Source organism: Hoplias malabaricus, chromosome 12 (assembly GCF_029633855.1).
Source record: "Hoplias malabaricus isolate fHopMal1 chromosome 12, fHopMal1.hap1, whole genome shotgun sequence".
Classification (NCBI taxonomy): domain Eukaryota; kingdom Metazoa; phylum Chordata; class Actinopteri; order Characiformes; family Erythrinidae; genus Hoplias; species Hoplias malabaricus.
In genome coordinates, this window is record NC_089811.1 from 13,458,717 (window position 1) to 13,477,592 (window position 18,876).

The window sequence follows — 18,876 nt, forward strand, 5'->3', positions numbered from 1 at the left end:
ACCCAGATCCAAACTTGAAACTCCTCTTCCTTCGCAGTCTATCACATCTGAATCCTCATCTCTGCCTTCAGTGTCTTGTGCTGAAAATCTTTGAATCCATCTGCCACCTTGTCACCTCCCTCTCTTCTACAACTGGTTTGTCTGTCTGAGTAACAGAGCTCCAGTTTCCATGCACATTGAAAAGCTGTCCAGAATGCCTCCCAATGAGCTTGCACTCATTTTGAGTGTGGTCAGTGCACGCAATGTTAATGCTTGGTATTAAGCATTGTGAGATACAGCTGTTTCTAAACATATCATTTTCATTTCATGGATTTATGTGAACATTATCCACAGTCCAATCATAATATTATGACTTCCTTGTTTCTACACTCACTTGTCTATTCTCTTAGCTCCATTGACAATCAGGAACACTACATAGTTACACTTACTAACGGTAAGCCATCTGTTGCTCTGAATACCATGCTAGCTGCCTTTCACCCCGTCCTTGAGTGCTCAGGACCCCCACATGACCTCTAAATCTGGTATGGTTTTAGTGATGGATGTTTCTCAGCACTGCAGTGACACTGACATATTTTGTGGTGGTATTGTGATGGTACTGTGACTGGATCAGACACAGCAGTTGCTACTGGAGTTTTTAAAGCCCTCTTTCTAACTGCTGAACTGAGAAAAGTCCACCAACCACAAATAACAAGCCAACGGTGTGCAGTGTCTGTGTGGGTTTACTCCTGGTGCTTCAGTTTGTTCCATGGTGTGTTTCTGCCTAGCGCCAGATAATAGGACTTTCCTGTAGTAACTCTATACTCTTCTAGCCTCTATACCTCTAACCTCTATACTCTTCTAGCCCATGCTTGGCATAGGCTATTTTAAAAAGTCCTTATAGAGATGCATTTAAATTCAAGATATCTGTAAGCACATTGTAGCAGGCAGGTACTACTTAAGAACCCAGAAAAATTCTAGCCTTGCCTCTGAGGGCCAGAAAACCATCTATCTTCCTGACTTTGTTTTGATAGTGTACTTGAACAAAGGGCACAAGTTCCCAGGCCAGTCAACAGTGTTTGCAAAGCTTTGAATTTGTCTTGTATGGGGTAATGAAGACGACAGACCCAATCTGTAATTCTCAGAGCTGAAGTTAGTGCAAAGTAGCATTCTGCATTAGCACAGGGTCACCAAACCGTCGGATGGTGAAGCCTTACAGAACGCAGGGTTTATTTTTCAGCAGCTTCATTTTTAAGGCATATCTTGAAGCGTGGCCGGCAAGATATTACAAGTTACCCAGGCCGTTCTGCCTACATTGACGGCGAGTTAAGCAAAACCGATTTCTCCGCTGCCCATGCGGCGAGTCCTCAGCAGGACCAGAGGAGCAAGGACATGTAAAAAGCAATTTAGCGGTGCCTGGCCTTGGAAAACTCATTTTGAGCCTCTGAAAATCCTGTACTTACTGTGGGAATTTAATTATAGAATCTCTTCTTCTCCCTGTGACATTCTGGCCTACTTCCTCTTCTGCGGCTCCCCTGAGCAGGGCCTTGGCTGATAAGCAAGCCTTGTCTTATTTCACCCAAGGTATTTGTTTAATAATGAATGTGTGTGCAGACAAAGGGACTTTTTCGCCTCCACAAATCTTGTATTCGGTTGGTTAAGCTCGTCCCTCTCTCTCTTATTCCTTCTTTCTTTCTAGTGCTCTCTCTTGATTGGGCACTCTTTCTCCCTCATTCATATTGCTTTCTCTCTCTCTCTTTCTCTCTCTCTCTTTCACATACACACATTATCCCTCTGTCCTCCCCACTGTCATTGCTTCTGAGAATTCAGCTGGATTCTCGCATACATTCCCAGGCTTCTTCGAAGAGCCGAATTTTGAAAAGCACCTCACAGAGAAGCTTATTATGCCACTGCGTGGGTTCAAATCCATCAGACGAAAAGGAGGAGGGAAGCCAGGTTAAATGGGGATAGAATTTGATGGGGACACTGAGTCTTTGCTTCTGTGAAAAGATACATAGGAAGATAGGCGTGCACCATACAACTGAAAAACACCCACTTTTCCTCAGGGAGGTGAAAAAGTTTCTCACAGTTGCATGAGTTTACCAATGGATCAACAAGAACATTTCTGGAATTTGAAAAGTTCTACCCTTTGCTTGCCCTACATCTTTTATCTAGTTTGAGAAGTAGTGTTCCCTCCATGGAAAATAACCATGAGGATCATGAGGAAGTTCATACCAAGTACTATACGTATTAAAAAATAAAAATGTTTTCCACCCTTATCAGGCAGTCACACTGGAATTCTACTAGGAAGCTATAATGTACCATATTCCTATAGTTGTAAAACTTATCCAAACCATCTGGATGCTTAAGCTGGTTTTAAAATGCTTACAATATTTGTCAAACACTATGACACTATTCTAGGAAATCACTACAGGCAATTTATTGTAGCCTAACTATGTAATGCCCTGTAATAACCCATTGATTTAACAGCAAAAGGGAATAAAACATTATGTGAACTCATTTAATAGTATCATGCAGGTCATTTTAAATAAAATTAATTTCTAGTACTCTCTCAGTGCTTTTTCAGAATATGCCAGTTATGATCCATCATGGCTTGATTACACATGCTCTCTTGCCCAAGTTCAATGTTCTAGGCAGCATTACAAAAATGTATATTATTAACTTAATGTTATTTAGTTATTAACTTGGAGAAAATGTGCCATAATTATCTATTTACAATCATTTTGAGATATGAATTAGCACAAGATACATGCTTGATACTACACTTTTCGCAGTCATTTTAGAATAATCTACAGCTCATGACAACCTACATTTTGATACATATTATTTGTTACAGATGTAGTTTATGGTGTTAGGTTTGCGCTACTAACTTTGACCATTTGTTCGGACTCTTCCAGGGTGCAGCCTCACCTGAAGAAGTGCTTTGAGGGTATAGCCAGTGTGGTGTTCACAGATGTCCTAGACATCACCCACATGAAGAGCAGCGAAGGCGAGGTGGTGGGCCTCTTGGACACCATCTCTACCTCTAAAGCCCGCGGTCAGGTGGAAAAGTGGCTGCTGGAGCTGGAGTCTGGGATGCTCAAGTCCTTACACAAGGTGCTATAGTCTAGACTCTTCAATGGAGACAGGGCACTGTGATGCAAAAAAAAAAAAGAGAGAAAAAAGAAAAGAAAAAAGGTGCTCATAAATCAGCCAGCAGAGCACAGTTCATTAGATAGCCCGAAGAACTGGTGAAAGTGTGGAAGTTAATTAGGTGTCTTTTTCTGAGTCATTTCTCTGTGCTTAAACCTTGAGTATCTGAATCCTGTTCATGCAAGTAAGTTTCTGGTTTTCAACTTCTTTTTGAAGAAGTGTATTCAGCTCACACTAGAACAGGGACGGGGTTTTCAATTAACTTTAGGCTTGACTCAATATTGGCAAAACTAATAATTCCTTTCCACATTTATAATTGTGATTTTTATATATTAAAGCACAAGCATAATTTGATCAAATTTGCAGATTAGCTATCATGCTTCCTACCTGTATTTGTAATCAACTGACATCCATATCAAACATTATTCATTGCTGCATTTCAGACACTGCTTGATGCAATACCTTGTCATAAGCTGGGTTAAGAGTTAACCTCAGGTCATTGTTGATTTAACTGTGTTTTCCATGGTGGTCTGCAGGTTATAGGTGAGGCAATCGAGGCTTATCCCAAAGACCTGCGGATAAACTGGGTGCGAGAATGGCCAGGTCAGACAGTGCTTTGCGTATCGCAGGTCTACTGGACTAAACACATTCATGAAGCCATTGCCAAGGGTCCTCAGGTGTGTGGCTGGTTATTTTTTGGTTCGTCTGCCATTCAGTACTGCTGTAAGAAATACAGTTGCATGCAAAGTTTGGACCAAATGTTATTTTATTGATAATGGCATTAACAGATTGTACTATTAAAAATTAAACTGAAATAAACATATTTCTTTCTAAAGATTTTCAGCAACAATTTTATTTTCTAGGCTTAATATATTAGAAATACCAAAATTTACACTTCTGTTAAAATGCTACTGTCTAAGGTTATTTGTTGATATCCTTATTCTCGTCTTCCTCAGGCTCTTGAAGCTTACTTAAATCAGAACAATACTCAGATAGATGACATAGTAGCACTGGTTCGAGGAAAGCTCTCCAAACAGAACAGAGTGACACTGGGAGCTCTGGTGGTGCTGGACGTTCATGCTCGAGATGTTCTGGCCTCACTCGTTCAAAAACATGTGGACGACGAGAATAACTTTGAGTGGCTCAGTCAGCTTCGCTACTACTGGATTGTAAGTTTGCGCAGACTAATTATGTAGTTGTTGAGACAGAGGTGATTAGACATCTTGGAAGTTATAATGAAGAAATTTGTAGACCATAAGTTGTACTGAATTAGATGTATTAGATTGTGTAAGTTGCTTCATCACTCCACAGTCCAATTCCAAGGGGTTGTACACCCCTTTTGACATTGGACATGATGATCTTAAGCCTGTGCAACTGTTTCATAGGGTCTTATTTTATGTATTTCTTTGGAGAGTACACACATTGTGTATGCACAGTTGAGCATATTTGCCTGGAATGGTTGAATTTATTAATTTTAAGGGGTATCTTTAAAATTGTGGACACTTTAACAAAACAGGCGATTTCATTACATTAAAAATGTCTTGGATTCAACATTTTGTGAGATCTTATGATACACTTGTCTGTTTCGATCATGTGTACACTGCTTTAAATGTCAAGTTCATAATAATTTTTTTTTCCATTTCTAATCATACCCCTAATTATCAGTGCCTTCATCATGTATTTAAGTCAAATAAACCGCAAGTGCTTCCTTGGCTCCATAAGCCTTGAACATCCAGTCACCATGAGTAATCCTTATTAAAGAATTTCATGAATTAACTGTTCATAATGCAGAAGTAATTTTCCTTTCTGATAAATTATGCAGAAGATATTTCAATTGACTTAAATGGACAGAATTGAGACGGGGATAATAACATTTCAACATACAGGAGAATATTCATTTGAATAATCAATGTTCTGCCATGTAGAGATAAACACTGAATTAAACATCTGAGCAGATCTGATCAAGTCATTTCACATCTGTCACAAAAATATTGCTTTCTTCAACTTGGTAAATTATTGTAGCTTTAATATCAACTTGTCTTTGTATATTAGATCCATTTACTCTTTACCTGTCTCCTGTCAATGTAGGAAAACCAACTTCAGACTAAAATGATAAATGCTGGCCTGGCTTATGGCTATGAGTACCTTGGAAACACTCCACGTCTGGTCATCACACCGCTCACCGATCGCTGCTACAGGTCAGGAAAAATGTGCATTTTCTACGCATTTGCAAATAAAAGTTCAGGTCTACAACTAATTGATATTAAATGATAAGCAACCTTTACTTGGACCTAATGGGAAAAATGTATTTCAAAGCATTGTATGGAATCTAGCCTGCTAGTAAGCAGGTTACCAACAACTAAGCTTTTTTTCTATTTTTACATTTATGTCATTTGTTAGATACTTGGTATCCAGAGCAACTTACAGTGTAATCATGTAACAGAGGTAGGCAAATACAATGTTAGCAAATTTGCCTCAGGATTTTATATTTTTGTTAAATAGGGAATTATGCCTAAGCTGGGAATAATATTCTAGTGTTCTGTATAGAGGGTGGCACGGTGGCACCAGGGACCTGGAGGTTGTGGGTTCAATTCCCACTCCAGGTGACTGTCTGTGAGGAGTTGGTGTGTTCTCCCCGTGTCCGTATGTGTTTCCTCCGGGTGCTCCGGTTTCCTCCCACAGTCCAAAAACACACGTTGGTAGGTGGATTGGCGACTCAAAAGTGTCCGTAGGTGTGAGTGAATGTGTGAGTGTGTGTGTTGCCCTGGTGCCCCCTCCAGGGTGTATTCCTGCCTTGCACCCAATGATTCTAGGAAGGCTCTGGACCCAACACAACCCTGAACTGGATAAGCGGTTACAGATAATGAATGAATGAATGAATGAATGTTCTGTACACTGCAGGGTGGGCCACTTATATGGATACACCTTAATAAAATGGGAATGGTTGGTGATATTAACTTCCTGTTTATGGCACATTAGAATATGGGAGGGGGGAAACTTTTCAAGAAGGGTGGTGACCATGGTGGCCATTTTGAAGTCAGCCATTTTGGATCCAACTTTAGTTTTTTCAATGAGAATAGGGTCATGTGACACATCAAACTTATTGGGAATTTCACAAGAAAAACAATGGTGTGCTTAATTTTAATGTGGCCCACCCTGTAAACTACACCAACCACACACAACAAACATACATAACAAACTTGGAGAGCCAAATATCACCAGAATTTTTTTATTAAAGTCTTTTAATTGCACTCTTCCACTGCATGGTATCTGGTCTGCATTTTTTGCTTTTTCATTAGGTGAATCTTGTACCTAAAACAAGGAACTGGTACTTTCTTTAATCTCTACTTGCTCTCAGTTTCAGGGGAGCCGATTAGGTAATAAATGTGAAGCGCTGATTGGCCACAGTAACTTGTCAATCACCACAAAATGCAAACCTCCAGCGGCCAGGGAAAAGTGCATCGAGCCGTGCAGAGTAGGTACCATACAAGTGAAACGTGCCATTAAACCGTAACTCAGAAAAAATGCCCACGTTGATTAGTGTCTACATTTAATTTTGTCTTGTTATAAAGTCTTCAGTGTTTAACTAGCTAAGGGTTTGCAGTATTTATATAAATGATATTTGGAAAAATTTGGATTCTTCACTTCTTTGATAATTTTGTGGAAATGCGTTGCAAAGAACACAGCACAATAATTAACACTTGTTTTCTCACATCCAATTTTTATAGTAGTAGTTTGTTCAAGATTCTTTCACTTTTCTTTCTTTCACTTCTTTCTTTTTTTATGGTTACTTTATACTCATAATTTGACTTATTTCAAAATGTTGATTATTCATCACAGAATAATGAATAATTTTCTGTAGTTTCCGATCTAAACTATCACAATAATGATCTCCTGACCTCCTACTGGCAGTCATCATCTTCAGCTTACTACGGCCATGCCTTCCTCAGCACATCTGTATGTTTCCTCATTATGCTTGTGCTTTATACACCAGGCCTCATAGCGAAGCATGACTAGTTCTGACCTACTTTGCCTTTACCCTTTACATTTGTGTGTTACTTTATATTCCTTTGCTTTCCTTCAATAAACTCTGCACGTGCATCCTAATTTTTTTGTGTGTGTTACAATAATGAATACAAGTCATTTTTCTAAATGACACGATGACATATCAAGTCAAAATATATCAAAAATACAAGAAAACCTTTTTTCCGTCCACAATGCTAGCAGCCATTGTAGTGCCCAAAATAACTTGCTTTTCATGTGTATTAAATAGCGCCCATCAGCATCTCATTATTTACTATCAGTCTTGATAAATCAATGTAGGTGGTTCATTATAATAATCTCTTTACAGTAAGATTTTATGCTTCAGTAAATTAGTTTCAGTAAATTAGGTTTATTAAATTATGACAGTTTTAATGCCAAAATGAGGTTTTGAAGATATAAAATGTTCACTTTTTTTTATTCTCCAAAACTGAATTATGAAGTAGACAAAGAAATACAGTGCTACATTTACATAATATGCAGACAAGCATGTAATGATAATAAAACATGAAGCTGGTAATGCCTTCTTTTACAGCCCCTTAAGTTCCATATATCAAGCAGATAAATGTAAGAATTACATCGATATTTTTTGTTGGACAAAATTATCCAAAAATGTCTAGTAGGTTCGAGCAATAAAAGGGAAAAGCAACATAGAAATAATGAATAATTGAATACTACTTTAGAATAAAAATGTGGTAAGTACAAACAAACTCACATTGAAATGAGCTGAAATGTAATTACAGTTATTTCGTGTGGGCAGATCAGATCATATATATATATATATATATATATATATATATATATATATATATACACACACACACACTGCGACCCTGAAATGGAAAAGCGGAAAAGAAAATGTATGTATATATATATGTATATATATATATACACACACACACACACACACACAGGGTGGGCCATTTATATGGATACACCTTAATAAATATATATATATATATATATATATATTTTTTTTTTTTTTTTTTTTTTCTTCAATTTCAGAACCCTATTTGGAGCACTGCATCTACACTTGGGAGGGGCTCCTGAGGGCCCTGCCGGTACAGGCAAGACCGAGACCACTAAAGATCTAGCCAAAGCAGTGGCCAAGCAGTGTGTGGTCTTCAACTGCTCTGATGGCCTCGACTACATTGCTTTGGGCAAGTTTTTCAAGGTAATGTGTATAGGAATATGTTTTCTAAGTCATTGTCATGGTTTTAATAAGTAACCTTTGAATGCAACTTGTTTTTAAATGCATAGAAGGTGTGGACCTAATCCAAAGGTATGTACAAACTCTGTTTCCAGAAAAGTAAAATGCAATAAAAACGGTAAGGTAGCAGTCATTTCAGAAAAACTCAGGCCCAGAGAATTTGACAATATTTTTTGCATAGAAATGACAAATATCTTTCTAATTTTATATTTCCAGGTTGCATTTCATAATGCAGCACCAGAATATGTGAAGTGACAATCGTTTTCCAAAGTACACACAATCCCATGTCATTGTAACAAGATAAATTATTATCAAAAAACAGGTTCCCTCAAAATGCACACTCTGGCCTTGCCTTGAAATATCCTGAAATTTCTCCATTAACCTTTATCCTATTTTTCAATATTACATATAGTAAGTATATAGTGTCAGGCCTCAGTTCTTTGAAATCTTGCATTGAGAAGTATGCTTTTTGAACTGTTTAACAAGTCTCTCATGAAGTTTGGCACAAAGTTGTAAGCCACAATCCATCTTTACTTGCAAAGTCTAAGACTTTGAGGGATGATCCTTTTACAAACCGGATTCCAAAAAAGTTGGGACACTAACCAAATTGTGAATAAAAACTGAATGCAATGATGTGGAAATGGCAAATGTCAATATTTTATTCGTGATAGATCATACATGACAGATCAAAAGTTTAATCTGAGTAAATGTAACATTTTAAAGGAAAAATATGTTGATTCAAATCCCAAAAAATTTGGAACAAGTAGCAATAAGTGGCTGGAAAAAGGAAATTGAGCATATAACGAACAGCTGGAAGACCAATTAACACTAATTAGGTCAATTGAAGTTCTTTATGGAACATTGGGATCTCTTTCAGGGAAGAACCTGTATTTTTCAACAAGATAATGCCAGACCACATTCTGCAGCAATCACAACATCATGGCTACATAGGAGAAGGATCCGGGTACTGAAATGTCCAGCCTGCAGTCGAGATCTTTCACCTATAGAGAACATTTGCTGCATCATAAAGAGGAAGGTGCGACAAAGAAGACCCAAGACGATTGAACAGTTAGAGGCCTGTATTAGACATGAATGGGAGAGCATTCCTATTTCTAAACTTGAGAAACTGGTCTCCGCTGTCCCCAGACGTCTGTTGAGTGTTTTAAAAAGAAGGGGGGATGCCACACAGTGGTAAAAAATGGCCTTGTCCCAACTTTTTTTGGGATTTGTTGACATGAAATTTTGAAACAACATATTTTTTCTCTTAAAATGATACATTCTCTCAGTTTAAACGTTTGATCTGTGATTTGTGTTCTATTCTGAATAAAATATTAGATGTTGGCACCTCCACATCACTGCGTTCAGTTTTTATTCACTTGTTTAGTGTCCCAACTTTTTTGGAATTCGGTTTGTATATCTTTAAATATAGTGGAATGTTATGCTGTGATTTGTATATTCTATGAAAGATTCGCTTTTATTTTGGCTTTGTCCCTAATTGTTTAGTGTGTGTTGCAAGCAGTAAATTCAAATATTTTATTTAGAATTTGGTAAGTGAATTGCATGGAATCTTTCCTTTGTACATTTTACACTAACCTTTGAAAGAGGGTTTGTAACTATAAGTACAAAGTCTAGCATTTACAGTCAGTACAAGACTCTGGTTTTTGTGAAATTTCATATTGGTTTGGATATTAGTGTACATTTAAGCCTAATAAATAAAGAAGAAGGAAAAAGAAAAGAAAAGAAAAAACATCAATATTGTACCCCACAGAAGGATCAGTATGTTGCCATAGTCAACTGTGAGAGTTCTTTGAAAACACGAGTCCTAATTATATTTTGTATCACCTAAAATGCCTGAAATTTCTGATGTGGAAATGAAAGTAAAATATGTTAAATAACACAAAGGCAATTCAAGTTTGGAGGACCATGTCCTTGCTCTTCTCTCATTCGTATTAAGACACTCTTTGAGTGCAGAGATAGAGAGAAAGAACATGTGGAAAAGCTGGAAAAGAACATCACCAGTCACCATGGCAACAGAGATTTTGTGAGCCTTTCTTTGGAGTGTTCTTCAGCCAATCCTTACATGTAGAGATTTGGCATAACAGTATGGTGTATACTCTTCCTTCACAAATATGAGCCATAAAGGGCACATTTTTTTGTTTTGTTTATTAACAAGCCATGGCCTTTTTTCTTGGAATCTTTCCATAATGTTAAGTCCCTTTCACAGAAAATCTCTACTTCCACCTTTTTAAAACTTTTGCCAAACTATGATCTAAGAACACAGCTTCCTAAAGCTGATATCTTAAATGGAAGAAAATAAATAAGAACAAATATATTCTGTACTTTTTCCTTACTCTGATGTAACGCAACATTCAACATCAAAAATATGTTTACGATCACCATTGCTGGAGTTCTTGATTGGATCAGATATGTTAGTAGTAGAAAAGTTTGGGAGAAGCAGTCTGTTACACAATATTGCCAAAGTACAGCTGTTCAACAGTATTTTCTGAAATTATGGGCATTTTTGGTTTATTTTCCCCCATTCCTGCAGTAATATTTTCTTCCCTTCTGGTAAATCATAGGGCTGTGTTGGCACTTTCAAAATTGCTGTGAGGATTTGATGGTGCTCAGCCATGAAACTGAGCTGGTGGATTAGGCCTATTATGACCACAAAATGTAGATAAATGTAGAAAAATAAATGATAAACAATAAGTTAGCTTTGTTAACCCAACTTAAGTTAAAGCAGCACAGTAGATGACGGTAAATCTTGTTGCCACAGGATTAAGATTTCCCAAGCTCTAATAGTGATCATAAGCAAAGATTTTACATTTCATTACTGACTCTAGTTACTGTTTCAGTATCCTCTATATTGTCTGATTTATGTCTCTCTTTTAGGGTTTGCTGTCCTGTGGTGCGTGGGCATGCTTTGACGAGTTCAACCGTATCGACCTGGAAGTGCTGTCAGTGGTGGCGCAGCAAATTCTCACCATTCAGAGAGGTGTGTGTGGGTGTGCATATCTGTGTGCTTGAAGAAGGTCTATCTATATTTTAGGCAGTACAGTCACCCCTCTGTTTCCATGGTCGAATGATGCCAGGACCCCAGCCTTGAATACCAAGATTTGCAGATGCTCTATTTAAAATTGTGTAGTGCTGCATATAATTTATGCACATATTCTGGGATACTTAAGTTATTTTTACATGTAATACATAATAAAATGTAAATGCTGTAAATAGTAGTTATAAAATAGTAAATAGTAGTTCATGTAATAATGACAAGAAAGAAAAATATATATAGTATATGCTTAATATAAACAGAAGAAGCAAATCAATCAAACACTAGTAAGTGTTAATATAGTAAGCTATATATTAAGTGTAGCTCATAAGATTAACAAATATATAATTCACTTTCCAGCACTATTGACAGTCCATCTGTTGCTCCGCATAATATATTATACCCCTTTCACCCTGTATTTAATGGTTTAACGCCCACAAGACCACCAGGGTCATGGGCACCCAAATATAACTCATTCACGTAAGGAGCCAAGTGTAGCCTGTGATATCAAAGCCCATAGAAGAGTTGTTGTAGCACAAATAACTGAGAAATATAAATCTGGCTATGATAGAAAGGTGCCAGAACACTGTACATTGCATCATGCTGCTTATGGGGCACCTTACCCATAGAGCGTTCAGAGTGCCCATGCTGTCCTCCACTGGAAGACAGTAGTCTAGGCAGAGGAATCATGGTTTCTTTTAAATAATGTAGATTACCTGGTGCATGTGAGTCGCTTACCTGGGAAAAGTATGAGTGTAATCAAAAACATTCAGAAGATTCAGGAGATGTTTCTTCACTATTTTCTAGCTCCCTAGTCTGTTTGCAATCTGGTGTCTGTAAATTAGTAAATAATAATAATAGATAAATAAATAAATAAAAAACAGTCTCTGTTCAGTATGCTAGGCCTTCTCTCTCTCTGCTCATGGCAGAGGCATCTGAAGGTTTTTTAGACAATGGAGAGAATTCCAAATGTTGAAAAGCATGAATTGAAATGAGGATATTACTCTATTCCTGCTCCATATGTGGGTAATATTGATATATTTTTGTAGTTTATTTAAGGTCATTTAAGGTGGAAAGGTCTCCAAGCTAGGGAGACGGGTAACTGTGTTACTTAAAGTGCTTTGAAACTAAACAACTCAAGTTATAAATGAGTTTCTGTGGTAGTTCAAACAGTGAATAAAAATGTACAGACAAGTTAACCTTCAGCCACATACAACAGTCCTTTTAAAAGACACAGAGGTTCTGTGAAGAACCAGAGAGAACTGTGTTTTCCCACAATTGTAGACATTCTCTCTAATGCAGGTGTCACCAGTCTTATCCACAAAGGGCTGGTGTGGCGGCAGGTTTTCGTTCTAACCAAACAGAAGCACTCACTGTGTAGCTGTTTAGAGAGACTAGTTGATCAAAAAGGTAGAATCATGTGCGCACTGCTTAACTGGAATGAAACCCTGAAGCCACATCAGCCGTTTATGGATAATATTGATGACCCAGGCTCTAAAGTATCTGCTGTTTTATGCCTTGGTGCCATATACAAGAGAATATGATTTGTGGAGTCTGTGCCTATGGTGAAGCTTCCCCCAGCTGTTCTGCATATTGTGAATAGTAAGTACTGCCTTGTTAAGCCAGGCTCTGTGATCCGAGAATGCCCTTAACTGTACACTGCACTGATGCCATTTCCGGATACTTGGCTGTGGTCTACATTTAGATATCTTTGAGTTTAAGCCAGCAGCAGCCATGAAGACAGAGACAATAAATTGCTCTTTATAGCCAAATATGCTTTCTTTAGCGTAGGACTGTTAGAGATCATGTGGCACATAAATAGACAAAGAACATTGCATTGTACAGTAGCAAGACATACAAGCAAAATTAGCAACAGCCAAGCAACCACATTAGAGACACTAGAATAGCTTAACAACACCTAAGCAACCACTTAGAATCTCAAAGACACAGCATAACCACAGCTTAGCAACCACCTAGAATATCAGATCAACTAAGGGCATAGATTTGATCTCAACATTAGTAGGGACACAACATTAGTAGGTGCTGGATATTGAATAACCACCTAGCAAAAATACTTTTGTAACTTTTGTATACCATTACACCTAACCACACATATGGATACCACACATATGGTATTCACCCCGACAGCCAGTATTCAAGATATCTGTATGCGTGTCTGTTTTTTGAATACCACTGTCTGCTTTTTGTAAATGAAAAAAACAAGCAATAAAAACAGTCAGTTTATTTGTCACTACCTTCCACCACTAGACAAAGTAATAATAGAGATGACCAAACTAGTGAGGCTTCATCCAAAATCTCAGCTGCTCTTCTACGTTTTTTGCACTCTCTCTATATGGTTTTCAGCTGAAGAATGTCTGCTAATGAGAAAAGGCAGCATTCACTTTCAATCTATACCAGACTTATCAGATAATTACAGTACTAAAACACTGGCAAATTAATGTTTTTAAATCAATTTTTTTGGGACAATGTTTAAAACAGGGAAAAGTATGTCTGAAAATTTACTGCTGCTTGAATACAACACTGAATGCTGAGAAACAGTAGAAAGGTGATTAAGTATATCAGTTGCATGTTTTAGTATATGCTGTAGTATATCAGCTGCATTTTCTTTAATCTGATATTTTTCCATGCTATTATGCATGCAAATATCTTAACATTTCTTGTTTGCACAGTCAAGTCCCATTCACTGTTTTTAGCTAGGCAAGTAATCAAGTTTCAGTGTGATAAATAGCCATCAATAATCAGTTTCACTGACATGCAAAACTACCAATCATGTATCATTATTTTAGTGCATTGTGCAGAGGCAATAAAATAGAGAAACAAACCACATGGACTTAAAACTTTTAAACGTTTTTCATATGAATAATGATAATTTTATACATTATTATTATTATTATACCAAAAATATTAGGTTTTAAAGGTGTTTAGTGCATAGGGGTGTCCAGTTTCTGGTGGCAAGCGTAGTTACACCCTTTATAAATCACTTTCTGGTAGGCTAACACTTGGAATCATGGCTTGTTCAACATGGTGAAGGCTGCATTATTTTTACATACAAAATTCATTGGTAAAATGTGTGTCACAACAGTAGCAGATATTGTAAACATGTAACTGTATAGCATACCTCAGCACAGTTCAGATAGCAGGAGATCGACACTGTTCCTACAGTGCCTTATATTGGGATGGGCAATAGGTTGGAGAGATAACAGCAGGCAGAGATTGATTATGCATGTTTGTGCAGGTATTGCAACCCATGCAGAGATGCTATTGTTTGAAGGCACACAGTTGAGGCTCAATCCATCGTGTGCCGTGTTCATCACTATGAACCCAGGCTACGCCGGCCGCTCTGAACTGCCAGACAACCTGAAGGTATTCACTATTCCATTTTCATAGTCCATTTATATGCTTACTGTCTGAAAATACCCATCATAAAGTTATTCATGCATGAAATATTTTGCTATTCGATCCATTGGCATTAATGCTTATTTAACGCTCATCATTGCTGCGAACATGGTTCTTACATTGAAAATTGGGTTACTAATGGACAAGTATCAACTGGAATTCTCCTTTAAGTCACCGTGAAAACAAAAGGGTGCTGAAGACTTTTGCCAATTTCAACTCAATTTTCAACGCTGATTACACTTAGCAGAGCTAATAATATGTTACATTCTGATACCAGGTCAACATAATATAAGCCTACGCAACTGCTTGGACAAGAAAGATTAGAACAGGCCAAACTTTAAGAGAATCATATTTACCCATTGGGAGAATGTTATCCTGAAAGATAAGAGCTATTCTTGTCAGTGACGTTGTTTTCTAATCTTGTCTGCAGGCTCTATTCCGAACAGTGGCTATGATGGTGCCAGACTATGCCTTGATCGCAGAGATTGTGCTGTACTCCTGTGGCTTTGTAACAGCTCGTCCACTTTCTGTGAAGATTGTGGCCACATACAGGCTCTGCTCCGAACAGCTGTCCTCCCAGAGCCACTACGATTATGGCATGAGGGCCGTCAAATCTGTGCTGACTGCTGCAGGCAACCTGAAGGTAACCCTGTCAAAGCATGCCATGCTGGAATATGTTCCCAAAATCAAGCTGTCATCCCTTTTGGCACCATTCACAAGCTTGAGGTAACCTAAGGGTGGACAAGGTTGGTATATTGGGGTGAAGAAAATGGCCAAAATATCCCAGTACTTCTGAAATGTTTAACATGTATATATATCATGATATGTGGAACACAAAAAAAGCCAGATTATCTCTCTCTCTCTCTCTCTCTCTCTCTCTCTCTCTCTCTCTCTATATATATATATATATATATATATATATATATATTTATATTTATATATCCATCCATCCATTATCTGTAACCGCTTATCCAATTTTAGGGTCGCGGGGGGTCCAGAGCCTACCTGGAATCATTGGGCGCAAGGCGGGAATACACCCTGGAGGGGACGCCAGTCCTTCACAGGGCAACACAGACACACACACACATTCACTCACACACTCACACCTACGGACACTTTCGAGTCACCAATCCACCTGCAACGTGTGTTTTTGGACTGTGGGAGGAAACCGGAGCACCCGGAGGAAACCCAAGCGGACACGGGGAGAACACACCAACTCCTCACAGACAGTCACTGGATGTTTATTTGGATAAACTTGGCTATAGATACCATCTGCATTCTGCAAAAAAAAGAAAAAAAAAAGTGCTCCCAGCACTCCACCCATATTCATCCTCCTCAACAGAAAATTCTTGAATGAAGCCTACACAGCCTAACAGGCTACAACAACTTACTTGCAATGAAATGTGGCAAAATTACAGTTAATTTTGCTAGCTTTATACCTTGCATTAGACCAGACCTCCTCCACAAAGCTCTCGTTAACTCGTGTATATATATCCGGAGAGTGTAAATATATTTCAATTAACCCTGCATAAAAAATATTCACAGGGTACTTATAACCTGATTGTTGTGGGCGATGGGGGTAAGTCAGTGTCAGACTCAGCAAATGAAAAGTAACCTCAAACCTTGGAATGGCCTAAAAATAAAACAGTACAAAACATCCTTGCTAGTGAAAGAACTGAGAAGCAGAAGTTTGCTAAAAATATATTAATTGTTGCCCTGCTTGCATAATCTTAAGTGAGGAACAGCAAAGAATGGATACCAAAATAATTATTTCTTTGAATAGTTTTTCATTGTTTATTGTTGTGCCTGTCCTCCAGGGTGTGTTCCTGCTTTGTGCCCAGTGATTCCGGGTAGACTCTGAACCCAACACAACCCTGAATTGGATAAGCAGTTACAGACAATGAATGAATGAATTAATGTTTATTGTTGTTCCCATTATTGTGTATCTGGTGACCACCCTTCTAAGCCACAAGGCTTCTTCACCGCATTTACATTATTTTTAAATTCTATTTTTAAATCCTTAAGCCTTGAATTCGGAAGTAAGCTGTATTTTCACAAACATCTCGCTGCTTTTCTGCTACAATTTTCCCACTATAACCATTCCCAAAGGTGTTCCATTGCTGCTGACTTGGTTTCCCTTATTGAAATAATAATAGAGGAGGCCAAACTAGTGAGTCTTGATCACAAATCTTGGCTGTTCTACGTTCTTCACAGTCTCTCTATCTGGTTTTCAGCTAAAGAAAATCTGATAATGAGAAAAGGCAGCATTCATTTTCAATCTGTACCAGACAAGAAAAGTGAGAAAGCAGCTGCTCCAAACACAGTTTTAACTCACAGAGTTAGAGCGTTCTACTAGAAACCTGTCTGGTTTACTAAAGACAAGGCCAACATATAGTCTCACCAACAGCCATCACAGCATAGTGCTTTCTTGTACCTTATACTCAATACCTCTGCTTTCTCAGGTTAATTTTCAACGATTCTTCCAGAATCGTATTTGTGAGGTCAGGCACTGACGTTAGGCAAGAAGGCCTGGCTTGCAATCTTTGCCCTTATTCATTCCAAAGCTTTTCTGTTGGGTTAAGGCCAGGACTGTCAAGTGCTTCCACACCAAACTCGCTCATCCATGTCTTGGACTTTGCATTGTGCACTGGTGCACAGTTATGTTGGAACAGAATGAGGCCATCATCAAACTGTTCCCACAAAATTCGGAAATTTGATTGCCGGACAGAGAAGTCACTCCATATCAGCGGCGATTGCTCTAAGACTGCAAGGGAGGCTCAAAGGGAAGTGATCAAATATATACTGTTGTGTGTACGTGTCATTGAATAAATATGCACTACAACGCGCTCAACTTTTGTTCAGAATCAGCTTCTTATCACTGGTAAAGGCGCGGCTTTCCTCTCAATCATTCCCGCAGCTTCAGTGCTTTAAACGGTGTGGACGCTGAGCCCGGACACTCAGCTTCTGCATGATGAATGGATGATCTGTCTAAGGCTGAATCCCTTTTTGATTGACAGCGAAATGAGCGAATCAGCGATCCTTTGGTGTAAAGACCCGTGGGAGCACAGGCGGACACACTTCACATGGGCCAAGGCTGTTTAAGCAGCCTAGATCTGCTGGCCATTGAGAGGACACTAGTCAAGTCCCTGGAAAAGACGCCTTGTTGGCACGACAGGGTCAAAGATCATTTTCTTAAAAAGGAAAGGAGGGTAGAATTTACGTATGAATAAACCGACATATTTTATGATGTAGGCCGAAATTGAGCTTCCCCTCCTTGAAAGACCAGCATCCGCCACTGCTCCATATAACATGTCTCCACTGCTCTAAAGTCAAGTAGTCGCATTCTTTACAGCACTGCTTGTGACACTTTATATTGCACTTGGTGAAGTAAGGTTTGGATGCAGCTGCTTGGCCTTGAGTTACTCTAACTTCGCAGAAAGTTGGTGACCTCTGCACATGTGCCTCAGCATTCACTGACCTTTCGGATAGAGCTCAATCACTCATCTTTCCTTTTGATTTGAAGTTATGGAGTGTAACCGTCAATGACTATTACACACCCCCTAACACTGGAGCTAAATCTGCAAAAAAAGAATGTACCTAATTAGGCTGAAAAAAACCTACAACAAAAGTGGCAATGCTACTATTTAAAATTGTGTTTTTAAACCTTAAGCTCCTTAACTTTAATACATTTCACCAGCTTAACAAAACAACCAAATTCCAAATTACAAGGGATTTAGACACCTTGAAAGTTCCCAGATGTTTAACACCCCCTTGCAGTTTGTCATAAATGCCATTTGATGGGCAAAAGTCATAGGATTGATCATGTAAACCTGAGCTCAAAGATAAATGTGTTAACCACCATCATTAAATTTGATAATTTAAGAAATTTTAACTTACTTGTTTTAAAATAGTTTCACATTTTCCAACCTTGGATCAATGTGTTTACACCCACTGCCATCGGAGCCATTGTAAGTTGGCCCTTATCATGGACTGAAAGTCACAGGGATTGACCTACTTGCTTATGAAATCA

At 38.3% G+C, this 18,876-nt stretch overlaps 1 protein-coding gene across 4 annotated transcripts in view; it reads left to right on the forward strand.

Moving 5' to 3' along the window:
- The window catches only part of dnah7 (dynein, axonemal, heavy chain 7), a 144,498-nt gene that overhangs the window by 32,328 nt on the left and 93,294 nt on the right, over positions 1-18,876 (forward strand). For all 4 annotated transcript variants that reach the window (XM_066685892.1, XM_066685893.1, XM_066685894.1 and 1 more), the window contains 8 exons: positions 2,895-3,093; positions 3,666-3,806; positions 4,086-4,298; positions 5,218-5,327; positions 8,176-8,344; positions 11,273-11,375; positions 14,686-14,813; positions 15,277-15,489. In XM_066685892.1, coding sequence (XP_066541989.1) covers positions 2,895-3,093; positions 3,666-3,806; positions 4,086-4,298; positions 5,218-5,327; positions 8,176-8,344; positions 11,273-11,375; positions 14,686-14,813; positions 15,277-15,489 — 1,276 coding nt within the window. The remainder of the gene's footprint in view (positions 1-2,894; positions 3,094-3,665; positions 3,807-4,085; positions 4,299-5,217; positions 5,328-8,175; positions 8,345-11,272; positions 11,376-14,685; positions 14,814-15,276; positions 15,490-18,876) is intronic.